The sequence below is a fragment of the Heterodontus francisci genome, chromosome 13 (genome assembly GCF_036365525.1).
Source record: "Heterodontus francisci isolate sHetFra1 chromosome 13, sHetFra1.hap1, whole genome shotgun sequence".
Taxonomy (NCBI): Eukaryota; Metazoa; Chordata; class Chondrichthyes; order Heterodontiformes; family Heterodontidae; genus Heterodontus; species Heterodontus francisci.
This window is the reverse complement of record NC_090383.1, coordinates 20,017,753-20,038,233: the sequence shown is the minus strand read 5'-3', so window position 1 is coordinate 20,038,233 and position 20,481 is coordinate 20,017,753. Positions and strand designations below refer to the sequence as shown.

The 20,481-nt window shown below is 42.9% G+C and overlaps 1 protein-coding gene across 15 annotated transcripts in view; it reads left to right on the top strand.

Moving 5' to 3' along the window:
• The window catches only part of LOC137376267 (pleckstrin homology domain-containing family G member 1-like), a 189,535-nt gene that overhangs the window by 123,688 nt on the left and 45,366 nt on the right, over nt 1-20,481 (top strand). For 11 of the 15 annotated variants that reach the window (XM_068044481.1, XM_068044480.1, XM_068044478.1 and 8 more), the window contains one exon: nt 10,211-10,761. In XM_068044481.1, the coding sequence (XP_067900582.1) occupies nt 10,211-10,761 (551 nt within the window). Of the gene's footprint in view, nt 1-4,875; nt 5,049-10,210; nt 10,762-20,481 lie in introns of all 15 variants that reach the window. The other 4 variants (XM_068044482.1, XM_068044483.1, XM_068044484.1 and 1 more) reach the window with 2 other exon arrangements.

Sequence of the window (20,481 nt, the reverse complement as noted above, 5' to 3'; positions counted from 1 at the left end):
AGCTCTAGATACATAATCTATCCAGCAACAGCTTATGTACATTATACTACATCTTCCCCCAAGTCTCTGACTGACTTCATTCAGAGTTCTCACGACTCTGCCATAACATTTTCTGCTTTCGTTTGTCTGGGGTGTTGAGTCTTTCAAGACCAGTATTGGGTCCAAGACTAGTATATTAAACTTAAATAAGGGCAATTATGAGTGCATGAAAGCAGAGCTAGCTAAAGTGAACTGGCAAATCAGGTTAAGGGATAGGTCAATGGAGATGCAGTGGCAAATATTTAAGGGGATATTTCAGAATACACAGAACAGATACATTTCAACAAGCAAGAAAAATTCCAAGGATGGGACCCGCCATCTGTGGTTAACTAAAACAGTTAAAGATAGTATCAAACTTGAAGAAAAAGCCTATAATTGCACAAAGATGGGAGACAGGTCAGAAGATTGGACAGAACATATAAAACAGCAAAGAAGGACTTAGATTGAGGTAAAATTAGAGTATGAGAGAAAGCGAGTTAGAAATATAAAGACATCGTTTCTATAAATTTTTTTTTTTAAAAAGAGTTAACAAAGTGAGCATTGGTCCTAGAGAAAGTGAGTTTGGGAAATTAATAATGGATAATGAGATGGCAGATGAATTGAACAGATATTTTGCATATTAGTTGTAAGTCAAGAAATGGGAGGGAGGGAGGAACTCAAGAAAATTACAATCACCAGGGAAGTGGTACTGAATAAATTGTTGGAACTGTGGGCTGACAAGTCCCCGGGTCCTGATGAACTTCATCCTAGGGCGTTAAAAGAAGTGGCTAGTGAGATAGTTGATGCATTAGTTTTAATTTTCCAAAATTCCCTAGATTCGGGGAAGGTTCTGTTAGATTGGAAAATAGTGAATGTCCCTCTTTTATTCAAAAGGGGAGAGAAACAGAAAGCAGGAAACTACAGACCAGTTAGCTTAACATCTGTCTTAGGGAAAATGTTACAAGTATTATTAAAGATGGTATAGCAGGGCATTTAGAAAAATTCAAAATAATCAGTCAGAGTCAACATGGTTTTGTGAAAGGGAAATCACGTTTAACCAATTTATTGAAGTTCTTTGAGGGAGTTGCATGTGCTGTGGTTGAAGGGGAACTGGTGGATGTGTTGTCTTTAGATTTTCAGAAGGCATTTGATAAGGTGCCACATCAAAGGTTATTTCAGAAAATAAAAGCTCATGGTGTGGGGGGTAACATATTGGCATGGCTAGAAGATTGGCTAGCTAACAGGAAAGAGTGGGCATAAATGGGTCATTTTCTGGTTGGCAAGATGTAATGAGTGGTGTGCCACAGGGATCTGTGCTGCGGCCTCCACTTTTTACAATTTATATAAATGACTTGGATGAAGGGACCGAAGGTCTGGTTGTTAAATTTGCTGATGACACAAAGATAGGTAGAAAAGTAACTTGTGAAGAAGACATAAGGGGGCTACAAAGGGATATAGATAGGTTAAGTGAGTGGGCAAAGACCTGGCAAATGGAGTATAAAGTGGAAAATTGTCCACTTTGGCAGGAAGGGGAAAAAAAAGAAGCGCATTGTCTGAATGGTGAGAGATTGCAGAGCTCTGAGATGCAGAGGGATCTGGGTGTCCTAGTGCATGAATCGCAAAAGGTTAGTATGCAGGTACAGCACCTAATTAGGAAAGCTAATAGAATGTTATCGTTTATCGTGGGGGGAATTGAATACCTGGAGTACTGTGTACCATACTGGTCTCCTTATTTAAGGAAGGATGTAAATGCGTTGGAGGCAGTACAGAGAAGGTTTACTAGACTAATACCTGGAATGGGTGGGCTGTCTTATGAAGAAAGATTGGACAGGCTAGGCTTGTATCTGCTGGAATTTAGAAGAGTAAGAGGCGACTTGATTGAAACATACAAGATCCTGAGGGTTCTTGACGGGGTAGATGTGGAAAGGATGTTTCCCCTTGTGGGAGAATCTAGAACTAGGGGGTCACCCTTTTTATAAAAAAAAAAGTCGCCCATTTAAGACAGAGGTGAGGAGAATTTTTTTCTGAGAGCTGTCAGTCTTTGGAATTCTCTTCCTTAAAAGGCGGTGGAAGCAGAGTCTTTGCATATTTGTAAGGCCGAGGTAGATGGATTCTTGATCAGCATGGGGTTGAAAGGTTATCTGGGGGAGGTGGAAATGTGGAGTAATCAGTTCAGCTGTTAACCTATTGAATGGCAGAGCAGGGTCGAAGGGTTGAGTGGCCTACTCCATGTTCAGTTCTTCATTTTTGTTGTATGTGAGTGGAACTTTTGGATGATTCATGTTCTCCGTTTTCACTGTCTGGTTTATCTGTTGGTTGTGGCACCGGTTCATCAGCTCTCTGGTAGCCGATTCTCTTGATATTTCTTTATTCGAAGATGGTGTCTCCCTTTGTAAGATGGAGGCGAACCATAACCGTCCCTTTTGCAAGAGGGAGGTCCTCTTTCTGTAGGTTTCTAATTTGATGTAAATTTTGAGCAGTTGCCAGCAAATCTTGGTTATAGCTGAAGCAATGACTTCCACTTCCTCTAAGAATGAGACATCTCCCAGTTTGGGTAGATCACTTGATGCTCTCGATAATGTATCAGTGGTCACCTGATGCTTCCCTGGGACAGAGTCAGTTGTTGTCATATCTCCTTAGTCATAGTCGAAATCTCTGTACCCTTGGGGATAATTTTGCTAACTCCTTGGAATTAAGCAACCTTACTAGTGGCTTATGGTCAGTTTCGATCTTGAGCTTGAGGCCCAGTACCAAGTTCCAAAATTTTTTTTCGCACCAATGTTGCTGCTAATGCTTCCTTTTCAATCACTATGTACCTTTTGTTCTGTCTGTGACAGCAAATGAGAGGCAAAGCACACAGGTCTGCTTGTCCATCTTTTTGAACCTGCAACAGGACTACACCTAATCCTGTTGACTGTGTCTGCTGCAATAATGGTCACTAGTTCCAGATCATAATGTGCTAAAACCTCTGGTGAAGTCAATATTTCTTTGATCTTCTCAAAAGAATCTTTCTGGCCGTCTCCCCAGCACCAGGCATTGCTGCTGTTTAGCAGTTGTCGTTGAAGCTTGTTAATAGTTACAGGTTTTGGTAGAAATTTCCCTACCTGGTTAACCATACCCATGAATTGCTGTAGTTTAGTTGTAGTCCTTGGCCTTGGGCAATCTTTTATTGTCTTCGACTTCTGTGGATTTATCGTGATTCCAGATCCATCAATTATGTGGCCAAGGAACCCCTCTGTCGACTAAGAATAAATACTTATTTAATGTGAGCCCTGCCTCTTGTAATCTGTGTAATTCCGCTCTTACCCTTGCATCATGCTCTTCTTGGTATGCTCCATGAATCAGAAAATCATCCATGTGGCAGAGATTCCGTCCAACCCTTCTGGGATTATTGACATCATCTGGTGCCAACCTAATACTGAATGGTAATCTATTGAAGCAGAATCTGCCAAAGGGCAGATGAAAGTGGCTAACAATTTAGACTCATTTAAAGGTAACTGCCAGTATCTGTTATTTGCATCCAACTTTGAATATGGAGCTTTTCCCCAATTTGGTAAGGCTGTCGTTGACTGTCGTCAGGTGAATTTTTCTCTCTCTCTCTCTCTCCTTTTATTGAGTTGAGTAAGGTCCACACAAATCCTAATAGACCCATTTTTTTTCCTTACTGCGACCATCCCAGAGCACCACCTAGTGGGTTTTGTCACTGCGGCGATGGCTCCTTGATTTAGCATGGCATCAATTTCCTCCAACTTTTCTAGGAGTGGGTGTGAGCAAACATACTGGTTCTGCCCCATTATTGAGGATAATATGATACTCCATTTTTAATTTCCCTAAGCTCTTGAATAGTTTCTGGATTCTGCTCTAAAATTGCTGAACTGTTTCTCCTGTCCCTTGATCTCTTGCACCCTGCATAACAGCTGTAAGGCTAGGCACGCTTTTTTTTTTACTAAGGAGCGAATGGGCTTTGTTCCTATTTAACATATAGGGTTTCTAGGATAGCGTTACTGTGTGTTAAGATTGTCTGTATTTCTCTCTCAACCTTCAACTGAATCCCTCCAAGCCCGTATAATTTTTTGTTGGTTTTCCTAAGCCTTTCTTTCCTCAAACAAGGAGCTTGATCAGTCAGGACAGAAGCTGTTGCTCCTGTATCTAACTTTTAATGTGGTTTTATTTTCTCCCACTAAAATTTCTGCTCAGAATTCTTCATCCCTGCACTTCTCCTAGGAAGGGAGTATTAATTGTTTGACTCTCCTTTTATTTCCTCTATCTCTTATCTGTCTGCAGTGTTTGTTTTCTGCTGAAAGTGCCCCTTTCTCTTGTACCAGAAACATTCAGCTTCCTGGGCTGGGCAATATTCCCGCCAATGCTGCTCTTGGACGCCCTTACTGCAATTCAGTGTTGCTGCCTGTAGGTGTCTTTCCTGCCTCTTGGTATCTCTGGTGCCATTACTCTCTGCCTTCTGAATGGACCCGTCTGATTCTAGAATTTTCGAGGCTGGACTCTCCTGATTGCCCCCTGAACTAGTAGTTGATTCCTCTTCTGTACTTCTGCCTGCTTGTTCAATAAAATGGCTTTTTTATTCAAAGTCCGATCTTCTTTCGACCTGAATGAAGCACGTCTGACCGCATTGTCTATAACCCCGACTACTATTCTGTCCCAAGTCAGTTCCTCCCTCAGACTCCTGTAGTCTCAATCCTCTGCTACTTTATACAGATCATTGATAAACAAATCTATACTTTCGCCAACTTTCTTGGTGTGCCTGTTGAACTTAGGTCTCTCCACAATTATATTTTTCCTGATCTGAAAGTATCCTAATGCTTCAATCACTCATGAAATGTATTTTTCCTCAATCCCCAGGGTAGTCCGAATATCGTCTGCACTGTTTCCCATGGTGTAAAGTAAAACACTGGCTTGTTCTTCGTCTGATAGTGCTGTTAAACCTGACACTGAACAGTACCTGTCGAAACTTTGAATCCATCTCTGCCATGCTTCAGCCAGATGGGGGCCCCACCACTCGCTTTCTATTAATGGTATCCATTTTTCCATGTTTCTTTGAAATCTTCGATCACTTCTGTTTTCTTGTGCTGGAAAAGTCATTTTTACCACTGTCACCATGTACTATCTTGTCAGTGTGCTATTAGTATCGAATGAGGAAAGTAAACACTTGGTCAAAGTAACAGGGGTTGTCTTACTAGGGTATGTACATGAACATTGAGCAGCACGAGGTACAGACTAGTGATATCATAGTCATAGAATCAAGAGTTATACAGCACAGAAACAGGCCCTTCAGCCCATCGTGTCCGTGCCGGCCATCAAGCACCTAACTGTGATGATGCTTAAGGTCGAAATGTATAATCTAGCCAGCAACAGCTTATGTATATTATACTACATTCTGAGCACCACACCTTAAGAAGGATATGCTAGCCTTGAAGGGAGTGTAGCATAGATGTACCAGAATGATAGCTGGACTTCTAGGGTTAAACTGAGGGGAGATTACACAAACTGGGATTGTATTTCTTGGAATTTAAAAGGTTAAGGGGGGATTTGGTCAAAGTTTCCAAGGTATTAATGGGAGCTGATAAGTTTCTCTCTTTACTCTATTTCTGCTGGTTGGCAAGTCCAGGACTGGGTGACATAGTGTTAAAAAATTAGAGCCAGGCCTTTCAGGATTGAAATTGGGCAACACTTCTACACAAGGTAGTTTAAGTTTGGAACATTTGTTTTTGCGAATGGCAACTGATGCTGACTCGATTTGTAAATTTTAAATGAGATTTTATCTAGTGATATGGGACAAAGGCAGGTATTTGGAGTTAGGTCACAGATCAGCCATGATCCCATTGAATGGCAGAACAGGATCTGCGGGCTAAGTGACATACCTCTTTTCCGATTTTTCCTACTTCTGCAATGTTGTAATATAGAAAACGTGGAATCCAGTTTGTGCACAGCAAGGTTCCACAAACAGCGATGCAGTGACTACATAATCTGTTGGAGATTTTGACTGCAGGATAAATATTATTCAGGACACCAGGGAGAACTCCCCTATTCTTCAGTGCCATGGGTCCTTTACATCCACCTGAGAGGGCATGCACGGCCTCTGTTTAATGTCTCATCGGAAAGGTGACACTTGGAGAATTCTCTGCTCTTTGAATAGTGCCCTGTGGGTCTGTTAACATCTCCCTTGAATTGTTGGAATAGGCTTGCCAGGGTTAACAGCTCATCCTATGGATGGATGAGACAGTCATTGATATAGAGGCCACATTAGTTGTAAGATTTCCAATTGCAAACTCTTCTATAAATAGCTTGCAAGTGGAGCTAGGGTTATTTTCCCCACAAAATATTTTTTTAACTGAGTGAGATTATGTAGGACTATAAATCTTATTGGAAACCGAGGTCAAGAACCACAATCCAAAGCATCATCTGATGTGAAAAGAGCAAGAGGCCACACAATAGATTGGGGAAATAGTGTTTGGGGGCCACCAAGCTGCAGGTGGTATTAAATACTGAAGATGACGAGTCGCATGTTTGTGAGATCCTGGGGAAGGATGAGTTAATTAGAAAACTGTATATTGAGTTTCAACATGATTAAGTATGTCGGGAAGGGCAAATATATTTAGGGCAGTATGTTTGCAGCTTCAGAGGAACATGAGTTATGAGGAGCACCCAATATAACAGTATTTGTTAAAATAGAGGTGGGGGGACAAGAGGTTGCAACAGAGGTTTTTAAGAAGAATGATTTGCTTTTGTAGAGATCCTTTCATGACCTCAAGACATCCCAAAGCACTTTGCAGCCAATGAAGTACTCCAAGTGTAGCCACTGTTGTAATGTAGGATACATGGCAGTCATTTGTGCACAGAAGGATCTCACAAACAGCAATGTTTAATACCAGATAATCTGCTTTGTTTTAGGTGCTCTCTGTCCACAGATGCTGCCTGATCTGTTTTGGGCATTGGTTGAGGGATAAATATTTGCCAGTACACCGGGGAGAACTCCCTTTCTCCTCTTCAAATAGTATGTCAACTTGAGAGAGTAGATGGGGCCTTGGTTTAACATCTTGCCTGAAAGATGGCACCTCTGACGGTGTAGCACTCCCTCACTACTGTGCTGGAGTGTCAGCTGAGATTATATCCTGAAGTTTCTGAAATGGGACTTGATTGACTGACTAATGTCTTTTAAGTAATTGAATTGAGAACCATGAAAGTTGATTACCAGGAGAGCAAAAAGCGGGTTGGAATCTGAATGACACGAGCACGGTTAAGCTTGGAGACTGGGATTTTGAGAGTGATCAGTGGGTTTTTTCAAAACCGGGAGTGGGGTTGTGGTGAAATTGGTTTTTGGCGATGATGGAAAATTGGCTTCCACATCACAGTTGCTCATTTTACAAGAAATGTGTGAAATAGGTTGCCAGTTCTATGACTACCTGTTTTATGTCGAGATCAAAGATCAATTTAACCCCCAAGCCCAGAAGCACTTGTATAGTAGAAGATTGAGACCAATGAGGGTTAAAACCATTGGGGGTCACAGGGTTAGAGAAAAATGAAGCAAGTTCTTCATTGAAGATTGTTGAGAAGTGCTGGAGGATAAATGACCCAAAAAGGAAAGGAAACCACTGCACCATGGGAACCGAGGTGTAGCAAGGAGGCCTCTCAGAAGTTGAATAGCTTTGGCAATGAACCAGGACGGGCAGCGTCAGTGAGCAGCTGATTGTTTCCATTAGGTTGTGTTTGGTAACATTTAATAGCTGACTTAAACTAGGAGCAGCGGAACAGTTGGCTCAGGATGTTTCAAGTCACCCAAGGCTAATAGGCAGACTTCTTAAAAAGAGGCAGCAGATCCGTAAGGTTACTGACGTCGTACAAAAGGTCAGATAGGAAATGAGATAAAAGCTTGGATTAGCTGAATGAATGGGTAGGACGATCAGTTGTGTGAAGACTAGAAACCAGTTGAGAAACCATTTTTTCAAGACTAGTTTGACGCGAACTTGATTTTTAATCAGCACTGAGGAGGAACCATTGCTCATGGTGAATGTTGAAACCAAGACTGCTGAGTTCATTAGAGGGGGCAATGAATTAATTTTAATGTTTTTCTCAATGTGGGCAAGGCTGGCATTTATTGCCCATCTCTAGTTGTCCTTGAGAAGATGAAGGGCCACCTTCTTGAAGTGCTCTTGGATAGGGAGTTTCATGATTTTGACCCAGTAATTATAGAGGAATGGCAATACATGTCCAAGTTGTGTGTGACTTGGAGAGGAACCTGCAGGTGATGGTGTTCCCATATGCAATTGCTGCCCTTTTCCTTCCAGGTGAATGTTGGGTTTTGGGAGGTGATGATGAATCCTTGGTGAATTGCTGCAGTACATCTTGTAGATGGTACACACTGCTACCACAGTGTATCAGTGGTGCAGAGTGTGGATGTTTAATGTCAGTAAATAACGCGCAGAGTGTTGGGCTTGGGTTGACTAATTCCTGAGTTAACTTCAGAAATGATGTTGGTTAGACCACTCTTGGAGTACAATTCACAGCTCTAGTTTCCAATACATAAGGGTCAAGAAACATTGGAGATAGTGTAAAGGGTGATATTGGAACCAAGAGGTTCTAACTATGTGGCGAGTGAAAAAACTGGGGCTCTCTTTCTCCAGGAAAGAGAAGGCTGAGGGGTGACCTAAAATCATAGGAACTTGCAGTACTGAACGAGGCCATTCAGCCTGTCGTGCCTGTGCCGACTCTTTGAAAGCAGTTGTGCTTGTGCTCACATCTTTTTTTTTGTCTGTCACCCTGAGTTCCTCATCCTCAAGCATCTGCCCAACTGTCTCTCTTTAAAATTATTTATGTAATCTGCTTCCACCCCCACCTTTTCAAGTAGAGCATTCCAGATCTTGACAACTCCTCTCTCGATCTTTTGCCAATGATTTTAAATCTGTGACCTCTGGTTATTAACCCAATTGCCAGACGGAATATTTTTCTACTTTAGCAAAACTTTTCATCTTGAATACTTCTGTTGCGTCGCTTCTTAACCTTCTCTGTTCCAAGGAAAACAGTTCTAACATTTCCAACCTCTCTCCATAACTGACGCCTCTCCTCCCTGGTAACCCTCCTCCTCTGTACTCTTTCTATAGTCGTTGAACAATAGTCTCTATCTTAGTGACAAAGAAGTTTGAGTTCCTCATACTTGTTGGAGGTGGTGAAGCTGGAGGCATCAAAGGAGAACTGTTTAAGGAGATGTTTAGTGCTGGAGAAAAGCCTGGCCCTGATGGGTGTTAAATTATGAAGGTGATTGATAGGGTAGATGTTGGGAGAGACCAAAACTAGGGGTCATAAATATCAGTCACTAATAATCCAATAAAGAATACAGCAGAAACTTCTTTATCCAGAGAGTGATGAGAACATGGAGCAGTTGAGGCATATAGCACCGATGCATTTAAAGTGAAGCTAGATAAACGCATGAGGGAGAACCGGATAGAAGCGCATGTTGATGGGGTGAGATGAAGTAATGTGGGGAGGAGGCTCGTGTGGAGCATAAGCACTGGCATAGACCTGTTGGGCTGAATGGCCTGTTTCTGTGCTGTAAAATTCTATGCAACCTGTCTGAGCAATGGGTCGATGTTAAGTGACTTCTGGCTAATCACAAGCTGCTGGGAGAGTACAGCCTACTTTGAGGCCTGCTATAGTTCAATAGACTGCCAACTTTAGCTGTCAAGGTGCTCATGTGAATAATAGGGATGGAGGTAAAGTACTGAGGGAGAACCATACTCCAGCAGGGAGTCGAAGCCTGCTCCTTTCCCCATAGCCCTGCTAATGTTTCCTTTTCAAGTATATAGCCAATTCTTTTTGAAAGTTATTATTGAATCTGCATCCACCACCCTTTCAGGCAGTGCATTGCAGATCACAATAACTGTTTTTATAAAAAAAAAAAAAAAATCTCTCCCCTGATTCTTCTGCCAGTTACCTTAAAGAATTGCACTGGCCACATACCACAAATCTCTAATTGTATTGGAATGGTGTGCAGGCTAGCATCAAGAATAAATTGCCAGTCCATCTATATTTGTGACCCTTAAGTGCTCATTTCAAACTATTAAGCTTCAATTGTATAAGATTTGCCTTTTTAAAAAAAATATACATCTGACCAATCAGAATTGACTTGTCTAATTATTCCCCAAACTGCCTGTTCTTTCATTTCTTTGCTTTCCTCTTGCAGGTGAGTACCATGTGCTCCCAGATGTCCTACCACCTGTTCGAGATATGCTCTCCCACAGAGCAACCTTGACTGCTCCTGTTGGTTTCCTGCACAGGGATAACAGACGGTATGGTGGAATGAGGAGCATGGATTCATCTGACCGCGACCGCCCAGTCAGCTACAGTTCTACGTCTTCCTCAGCCTCCTCCAGGGACAGCCACTGCTCCTTAAACAGTGGGGTGACCCTAGTTTCCAACAGCCACTTGGGACTCACTGGCCAAGAGAAGGAGACTGGGGCCATCAGGCTGGAATTAATTCCAACAAGGCACTTGTCCAGTACAGAGCAGTCTGGAAGGAGTAAACCAGTGTGTGCAAATTCTGGAGAGGTGGCTGAGAAGAGGTCAGGAGTCGGTGGAATCAAGAGAGTTGACTCCAGGGGCTCCCACAAGAATCGTGTGACATCACCAGGAGCAGCGCCTGCAAGCCCCAAGCTCCTTTATGTGGATAGAGTTGTGCAGGAAATCCTGGAGACTGAGCGGACCTATGTCCAAGACTTGAGGAGCATTGTGAAGGTATTATTTGTACATTGGATCAAAGTAGCGATCTTCTCCTGTGTTCACCAGTTCTGGCTCAGGCTCATCCCAGACTGAATGCAGTCAGCAATTGTTACAAGCTTATGTGCCCTTCTCCCCTCTTGTAATATGTTATCATTTAGCATCATTGCCATTAATATCAAACGCCTATTCATCCAATACACGCACTCCTGCTGCATGGAGCCCAATTCAGATACTAAAAATCATTTACAAAGATTAATGGAATGTTGGCCTTTATTTAAAGAGAGGGTAGAATACAAAAGGTTGGAAGTTACGTTAGTTGTTCAAAGCTCCAGTTAGCCCATTGTATGAAACTCTGATTAAACCACATCTGGAGTATTGTGTTCAGTTCTGGGCACCATAGTTCGGGAAGGATATATTGGCCTTTGAGGGGATGCAGTGCAGATTGACTAGATGATTCTTGGGTTTAGAGGGTTATATTTGAAGACCGCTTACATAGACTAGGCTTGTATTCCCTTGAATATAAAAGATTGAGGATTTATCCAATTCAGGTGTTACCAGGTAGTTAGAGAATAACTATTTTCTTTGGTGTGGGGAGAACTAGGGCATATAACCTTACTAGGCCATTCAGGGTGCTTTGGGAAACATTGCTTCATGCAAAACATAGTGGAAATTTGGAACATTCTCCCTCAGAAAGCTGTTGAGGCTAGGTCAAGCGAAAATTTCAAAGCATGAGATTGGATTTTTGCTGGGTAATTATTGGTTTGGGTATTGGTAAGAGTACATAGATTTAAGATGGAGAAATGGAGGTGATGCCATGAGCTAATTGGCAGAATAGGTTTGAGGGACTAAATGGCCTCCTCCTGTTCCTATTCTCATGGAAGTCATGAATAGTTAATGAAAATGTGCTAAAATCCATTTTAATTATTTTGCTGTATTGGATCTTCACACATTAGGTTCATAACTGCACATAAAATAAATTAAGTTTGGGAAAAAAAACAAATTCCGACTGATAAATAATGGGGTTGACCAAAATGCAGCGTTGGATCAGCTGCTCCATTGTTATCTAACCTCCTTCATCTAAACTGTTCCAAGATGGCCAGGGCTGACTTGGCAATGATTTTGCTTCCACAATGTGTGAGTGAGTGAAGCAGTCATCTGACCTGCACTACATGTTGGCTGAAATGTCATTGACAGATCTTGGCGATCCCTCAGCTCCTCGCGTTGATGAAGGACATTGAAGTTTTCTTCTCCTTTACAGAATGCACTTTTTTCCTGCTCTCACTCTCCAGTATCCCTTTTTATCAATGCTGTTTGGAATGTTCTCTGGCTAAAAGGTGGAACTTGTCCATTGTCTGGAAAGAGAACTGGGAATTACTTTTTCGTCCATTAGCTCATGTCTATCATGCTGAAAGACAGCATATGTTGAGTGCACACTGGGGCCTTTAAAGGGTGTTTGCTAACTGTTCTCCATAACAAACAAACAACTTGGTGGAGTTGGGGGGGGGGGGGGGGGGGGAGGTGGGGTGGCGTGGGTGGGGGAAGGAGGATGGAATTACCATTTAATGCATCTTTAAGGATTGTCTTTGAAGGTTAGTGATCATTGGCCTCGTTCTGTACTGTATGTTTCAATCAGCCAATTCTGCTTGTGTTGGCTGTTTTTGAAAGAGCTTTCCAATTAGCCCCAAACCCTCCTTCCCCTTTCACCATGCCCCCTGCAACCCCACCCCACCATCTTTCCCCATAACCTTGCAAATGTTTCCTTTTCAAGTATTTATCCAATTCCTTTTTGAAAGTTGCTATTGAATCTGCTTCCACCGCCCTTTCAAGCAGTCCAATCCAGATCGTCATGGCTCTGTAAATTTGAAAAAGAATTCTCATCTTTCTCCCTGGTTTGTTTGATTATCTTATATCTGTGTCCTCTGCTTACTTGCTAGTGCAAAGTTTCTCCTTATCTGCTCTATCAAAAAGCCTCATAATTTTGAACACCTCTATTCAACTCCCCTTAACGTTCTGTGCTCTAAAGAGACCAATCCTAACTTCTCTAGTGTCTTTGCTCATGATCTTGGAAGAGAAGAAACTCTTCAGAGCATACTCCATTTCATTATACTTGGAGATCAACACTATTGCAAGTTTATATTGCATGTGTCTGTCTCTTCCTGTGTTTTTGAGATTGCCCTGCATGTAAATTGATAGAACTTACATTTATATAGCCTCGAGGCGTCCCAAAGCGCTACTTAGCTAACTTGTACACAGCAAGGTCCCACACACAGAAATTTAGATGAATGACCACTTAATCTCTTTTTTTTTGGGCACGGCTGCTTGAGGGCGCAGTCAACAGTTCTTGGATACCAACATCCATCTGGATCCTTTTTACCCCTTCAATTTCCTTTTGATCTTTTTTTCTTTTCCATTCTTGCCCTTTGTCATGCTTTCACTCTCTCTTCTGACCTACCCCACACCCTGACCTCAGCAAAGGCCTCAAAATCATCCTCTTACACCCCCACCTCGATGCATTTCGAGCTCAGCACAATACTGAGTTCCTCTTTCATCTCTTTGGCCTCCACGTCCACTTCTTATTAATTAACTAATTAGTGCTAGAAATGACAGAGGGGTGCAGTGCTTCACCTGTGAGATGTGGGAGGTCCGTGATGCTTCCAGCGTTCCGGACGACTACATCTGCAGGAAGTGTACCCAGTTGCAGCTCCTCACCTACCACATGGATCGGTTGGAGCGGCAACTGGATGCACTTAGGAGCATGCAGGTGGCGGAAAGCGTCATAGACCAGAGTTTTAGAGAAGTGGTTACACCCAATGTGCAGGCAGATAGATGGGTGACCGCTAGAAGGGGCAGGCAGTCAGTGCAGGAATCCCTTGTGGCTATCCCCCTCTCTAACAAGTATACCGTTTTGGATACTGTTGGGGGGGATGGCCTATCAGGGGAAAACAGCAGCAGCCAGAGCAGTGGCACCACGGCTGGCACTGTTGTTCAGGGAGGGACAAAGCGCAGAAGAGCAATAGTTATAGGGGACTCTATAGTCAGGGGCACAGATAGGCGTTTCTGTGGACGTGAAAGAGACTCCAGGATGGTATGTTGCCTCCCTAGTGCCAGGGTCAAGGATGTCTCTGAACGGACAGGGGGCATTCTGAAGGGGGAGGGTGAACAGCCAGAGGTTGTGGTACACATCGGTACCAATGACATAGGCAGGAAGAGTGATGAGGTCCTGCAGGGGGAGTTTAGGGAGTTAGGTCGTAAGTTTAAAAAACAGGACCTCGAGGGTTGTAATCCTGGAAAGCAGCTGGTGTAGAAGGGAGGGTTTCAGATATCTGGATCATTGGGATCTCTTCAGGGACAGATTGGACCTGTACAAGAAGGATGGGTTGCATCTAAACTGGAAGGGCACTAATATCCTGGCTGCAAGGTTTGCTCGCGTCACTCGGGAGGGTTTAAACTAGTGTGGCAGGGGGGTGGGAACCAGAACAGCAGGACAGCTGGTGAAATAAATGAGGAGGACATAGTAAATAAGGCCAGTAGGACTAAGAGGAAGAGCAGGCAGGGAGATGTTGCTGAGCACAGCAGGACATGTGGTCTGAAGTGCATTTGTTTCAATGCGAGAAGTATAACAGGTAAGGCAGATGAACTTAGAGCTTGGATTAGTACTTGGAACTATGATGCTGTTGCTATTACAGAGACTTGGTTGAGGGAAGGGCAGGATTGGCAGCTAAATGTTCCAGGCTTTAGAAGCTTCAGGCAGGATAGAGGGGGATGTAAAAGGGGTGGGGGAGTTGCATTACTGGTTAAGGAGAATATCACAGCTGTACTGCGGGAGGACACCTCAGAAGGGTCATGCAGCGAGGCAATATGGGTGGAGCTCAGGAATAGGAAGGGTGCAGTCATGATGTTGGGGGTTTACTACAGGCCTCCCAACAGCCAGCGGGAGGTAGAAGAGCAGATATATAGACAGATTTTGGAAATATGTAAAGGTAGCAGGGTTGTGGTGGTGGGTGATTTTAACTTCCCCAATATTGACAGGGACTCACTTAGTGCGAGGGGCTTGGATGGGGCAGAATTTGTGAGGAGCATCCAGGAGGGCTTCTTGAAACAGTATGTAGATAGTCCAACTAGGGATGGGGCCATTCTGGACCTGGTATTGGGGAATGAGCCCAGCCAGGTGGTCAAAGTTTCAGTGGGGGAGCATTTCGGGAGCAGTGACCATAATTCCATAAGTTTTAAGGTACTTGTGGATAAGGATAAGAGTAGTCCTCGGGTGAAGGTGCTAAATTGGGGGAAGGCTAATTATAACAATATTAGGCAGGAACTGAAGAATTTAGATTAGGGGCGGCTGTTTGAGGGTAAATCAACATCTGACGTGGGAGTCTTTCAAACGTCAGCTGATTAGAATCCAGGACCACAATGTTCCTGTGAGGAAGAAAGACAAGTTTGGCAGGTTTCTTTCTCGCTCTCGCTCGCTCTCCTTTTTCTTACTTATTTAGAGAGATACAGCACTGAATCAGGCCCTTCAGCCCACCGAGTCTGTGCCGACCATCAACCACCCATTTATACTAATCCTACATTAATCCCATATCCCCTACCACATCCCCACTTTCCTACCACCTACCTACACTAGGGGCAATTTACAATGACCAATTTACCTATCAACCTGCAAGTCTTTGGCTGTGGGAGGAAACCCACGTGGTCACAGGGAGAACTTGCAAATTCCGCACAGGCAGTACCCAGAATTGAACCCGGGTCACTGGATCTGTGAGGCTGCGGTGCTAACCACTGCGCCACTGTTTTTTTCTTTCTTACTCTTCTCCTTTTTCTTTTTCTTTTTCTTTTTTCTTTCTCTCGCTCTTGCTCTCTTCCTGGCTCTCGCTCAACACCACCCCCACGCATCAAGTACAGGGATGATTGCAGTTCCGCCATTCAGTGGAGATGGTTGAGAGGATGGGAATGTCGCCTGTTCTCTTTGGGTTTACAGTCTACAAAACTTTTTATATAGTCTGAGAATGTTGCCATTGTTTTGCTCAGGTTCCCTGCGGCTCCTCCAATTAGCAGAAGCAGCATAGGCAACTGTTTAGGTAAAGTTTTGTTTGGGGTCAGTGCAAAAGGTTGTGACCTTTCGAAGAGCCCTTCACTAGGATGGAAGTCTCCTTGCAACTGTCTCTTTGATAGCTGGATGGAGCACAGCAAGCTGTGCAGGACAATGGCTGACTGACCTTCCTTTCTTCTGAAGCCATTAACCTTTATGCACAATGGGAAAACACTTACTTTTGGTGAACCATCTATTTTTTAACAATCCAGCTATTGCTTTAGTTCTGCACCATTTGTTATATCATAGGAATTGTCTTATGAATTGACTTGATTTAAATTGTAGGCTGTCAAATTTACACAGTGCTAGAATTTTACAGCACCGAATAAGAACATTCTGTTTACACCAGCGCTCTGAGTTCTCCACATCCATCCATTCCCATTCAAATGTCTCTTCAGATATTTATCTACTTCTCATGTCAGCATGATGGCATTTTCCCCTCTGAGGCAGAAGGTCCTTTGTTGAAGTTCCACTCCAGAGACTTCACAAAATCTAGGCTGAGATCCGTTGCAGTACTGAGACAGTACTGCAGTATCGGAGGGGCTGTCTTTCAGATGAAACATTAGAGGGCCCCACCTACCCTCTCAGGTGGACGTCAAAGATTCCATGGCATTATTTTCAAAGAGCAGGGGCGTTATCCTGGTGGTCTAGCCAATATTTAATCCTTAATCAACATCATGGAAACTTTTCATTCTAGTCATTTTCACATTACTGTTTGTGGGAGCTGCTTGTCTGCAAATTGGCTGCTGCATTTCCTGCACTACAATAGTGACTCTGCTTCATAAGTACTTCATTGGTTGTAAAGTACTCCGGGATGTCTTGGAGGTGCTATATAAATGCAACTTGTTGTAGAAAAGTCACTGAAGATTAATCTAAATGGTTTTGGGGTATTGTATGATGCGGTGGTGTCTTAAAGACTAAGGGGCTGAATTTGCAACAGTTGTGGGTCACTCTGTCCTCCCTGGTGTATGTGGGATCCGAGGCACCTGATTTGCACAGCCAGCTGGTGTCCATGCCACTTTGGCCACATCTTGGCAGCCCGCCTGCCCAAAGCTATCAGCAAATCCAATTTCACAGCCCAGTGGGGCCCCCTTCCAAAACAATCAAGTCCCTCCAGGAAGTTTCCTTTAGTAAGCAGGCTGCATTATTTAACGTCAGCATTCCAGGGTTGCACCCTGGTGTGATCTTTGTCCAGCATTCCAACTTGCACTGGTCTTGTGTCTAGGGGGAGTGCAACTGTTAACCCATAACCATTCTATGATTAAAGTTACAGTACAGAAGGAGACCGTTCAGCCTGTCAAACCTATGCTGGCTCTCTGCGAGAGCAATTTAGCTCGTCTCACTCCCTGGCCTCCTCCCAGTCGGCCTGCAAATTCTTTCCCTTCAGATGCTTATTCAATTCCCTTTTGAAAGCCACTCTATGCCTCTTTATAAAGCCAAGGATCTCATACGCCTTATTAACTGCCTTCTCAATCTGCCCTGCCATCTTCAACAATTTGTGCATGTATATCCCCAGGTCCCTGTTCCTGTAGAATTGTACCCTTCAGTTTATGTAGCCTCTGCTCATTCTTCCTACCAAAATATATCCCTTTGTGCTTCACTGTGTTAAATTGCATCTGCCACTTGTCTGCCCGTTCCACCAGCCTGTGTACGCTCTCTTGAAGTCGATCACTATCTTCCTCACAGTTGACAATACTTGCAAGTTTTATGCCATCTGCAAATTTTGGAATTGTGCCCTGTACACCCAAGTCTAGGTTATTAATACATATCAAGGAAAGTAGTGATCCTAGTACTGAGCCTTGAGGAACCCCACTGTATAACTTCCTCCAATCTGGAAAAACAACCATTCGCCACTTCTCTGTTTCCTATCACTTAGAACATAAAATGAGAAATTGGATCAGGAGTAGGACATTCGGCCCCCCCAAGTCTGCTCTGTCATTTAATAAGACCGTGACTGATCTGATTGTGGCCTTAACTCCACTTTCCTGCCTGCCCCCCCCCCCCCCTGGACTCCCTTGTAGATCAAAATTCTGTTTAACTCCGCCTTGAATATGTTGAATATATTCAATGACCCAGCCTCCGCTGTGCTCTGGGGAAGGGAATTCCAAAGATCCTCAACCCTTTTGAGAAGAAATTCCTCCTCATCTCTGTCTTAAAAGGGAGACCCCTTATTTTGAAAATGTGGCCCCTAGTTCTATATTCTCCAACAAAGGAACATCCCCTCAGAATCTGATGTGTTTCAATAAGATCACTTCTTCTAAACTCCGGTGAGTGTAGGCCCAACCTGCTCAACCTTTCCTCCTAAGATAACCCCTTCATCCCAGGAATCAGCCTAATGAATCTTCTCTGAACTGCTTCCATTGCAGGTATATTCCTCTTTAAGGAGACCAAAACTGTACACAGTACTCTAGGTGCCGTGTTAATGCCCTGTACAGTTGTAGCAAGGCTTCTGTACTTTTGTACACTCTTTCCCCTTGCAATAAAGACAAACATTCCACTTGCCTTCCTAATTACTTGCTGTACTTGCATAACTTTTTTTGTGATTCATGTACAAGGACACACAGATCTCTTCGTACCGCAGCATTCTGCAGTGCCTCTCCATGTAAATCTGCTTTTCTATTCTTCCTACCAAAGTGAGCAACCTCACATTTTTCCATTTTATACTCCATCTGCCAAATTTCTTTCCCACTTGCTTAACCTATCTATATATCTTTGCAGACACTTAGTGTCCTCCTCATAATTTGCTTTCTAACCTATCTTTTATATTCTATGCAAATTTGGCTACAATGCACTTGGTCCTTTCATCCAAGTCATTCATATAGATTGTAAATAGTTGAGGCCCCAGCACTGATGCCTGTGGCACACAACTGGTTAGTTTGCCAACTTGACAATGCCGCATTTATCCCAACTCAGTTTTCTGTTAGCCAGTCCTCTATCCATGCTTAGATATTACCACCAACACCATGGGCTCTTATTTTGTGTAATAACCTTTTATGTGGCACCTTATCTAATGCCTTTTGGAAATCTAAATACACTACATCTACTGAATTCCCCTTTTATCCACCCTGCTTGTTACATCCTCAAAGATATCTCAAAGTTTGTCTGACTATTTCCCTTTCATAAAACCATGTTGACTGTCTGCATTGATTTTCTAAATGTCCTGCTACTACATCATTAACTGATTCTAGCATTTTCCCAAAAACAGATGTTAGGCTAACTGGCCTATAGTTTCCTGCTTTGTTGCCCCACCCCCTTTCTGGAATAGAGCTGTTACATTTGTGGTTTTCCTATCTGTTGGGACCTTTCCAAAAATTAGGGAATTTTGGAAGGTTACAACTAATGCATCCACTGTCTCTGCAGCCACATTTTTAAAGCCCTAGGATGCAGCTCATCCGGTCAGTCTTTAGTCCCATTAGTTTTCCTCGTACTTTTTTTCTATTAAGTTCCTCCCTCCCTTTTGCCTCTTTTTACTATTCTTGGGATGCTTTTTGTCTTCTGCTGTGAAGACAGATAGAAAATACTTCAACGTCTCTGCCATTTCTTTGTTTCCCATTAATTCCCCAGTCTCATCAGCCAGCGTTTACTTTACTACTTTTTTCCTTTTTTATTTGTAGAAGCTTTTACTGTCTGTTTTTATATTGCTGGCTACTTTACTCATTCTAATTTCTCCCTCTTTATATTTTTTAAGTCATCCTCTGCTGGTTTCTAAAATTTTCCCATTCTTCTGGTGTACCACTAATCTTTGCAGCATTGTACACCCTTTCTTTCAATTTGATGACATCCTTAACTTCCTTATTGGCCACGTATGGTGCATCCTTCTCAGTCCTCCTTTCTCAATGGAACATATATTTGAAACCTCTGAAATATCTCAAATGTCTGCCACTGCTTTTCTACCGTCTTACCTTTTAACTAACTTTCCCTGTCCACCTTAGCCAAGTCTGTCTTCATACCCTTGTAATTGCCCGTATTTACATTTAAGACACTAGTTTCAGACCCAAATCTGTCACCTTCAAACTGAATGTGAAATTCAGCATGTTTCTGGTACAAACATAATTTTGTATTTTGATTACTCAATGTGTGCAAGGGTTTATGCTGACACTCAAATTGGATCAAAATAAGGGCATTGCTTTTGGTTTCTGATTCTTTCCATTGTACCCAACCCAACAAGATTTCAATAGATCCTGTGGGAAATGATATGGAACTTCTGTGGGACTTCTCTCTGACTTTTGCATAAAGTTGCAAATAAATTTGGGAGGTACTGAAATGCAAATGGTGCAGTCTTTGCCTTTATTATGAAGTTGAAGCACATGGGATAATTTCTAATCTTCAAAACCTAATTTTCAACAGTGTCCTTTCTCTGGGCTGGGCAGCCATATTTCGATGTTGAAGGGGAGTTCCTAGTGTGTGTTTTTTTTTAAAGTGGCGTTCAGCACTAAGCAGCAAACCCAGACAAAATGCTTTGTCACGAGCTAAATCAAAATAACCGAGAGCAAGGAATGCCCTTGAATTTCATTGTCCTCACCTTTTTTCAAGTGCAAGCTTCTTTGCTGACCCTGTGTTTTGTGGCACAATGTTCCATGGACATTTGGGGCAAGGTATATCACCTGCTAAACAGAACTTCCAGTTCAGATAAGGTTCCACTCTTT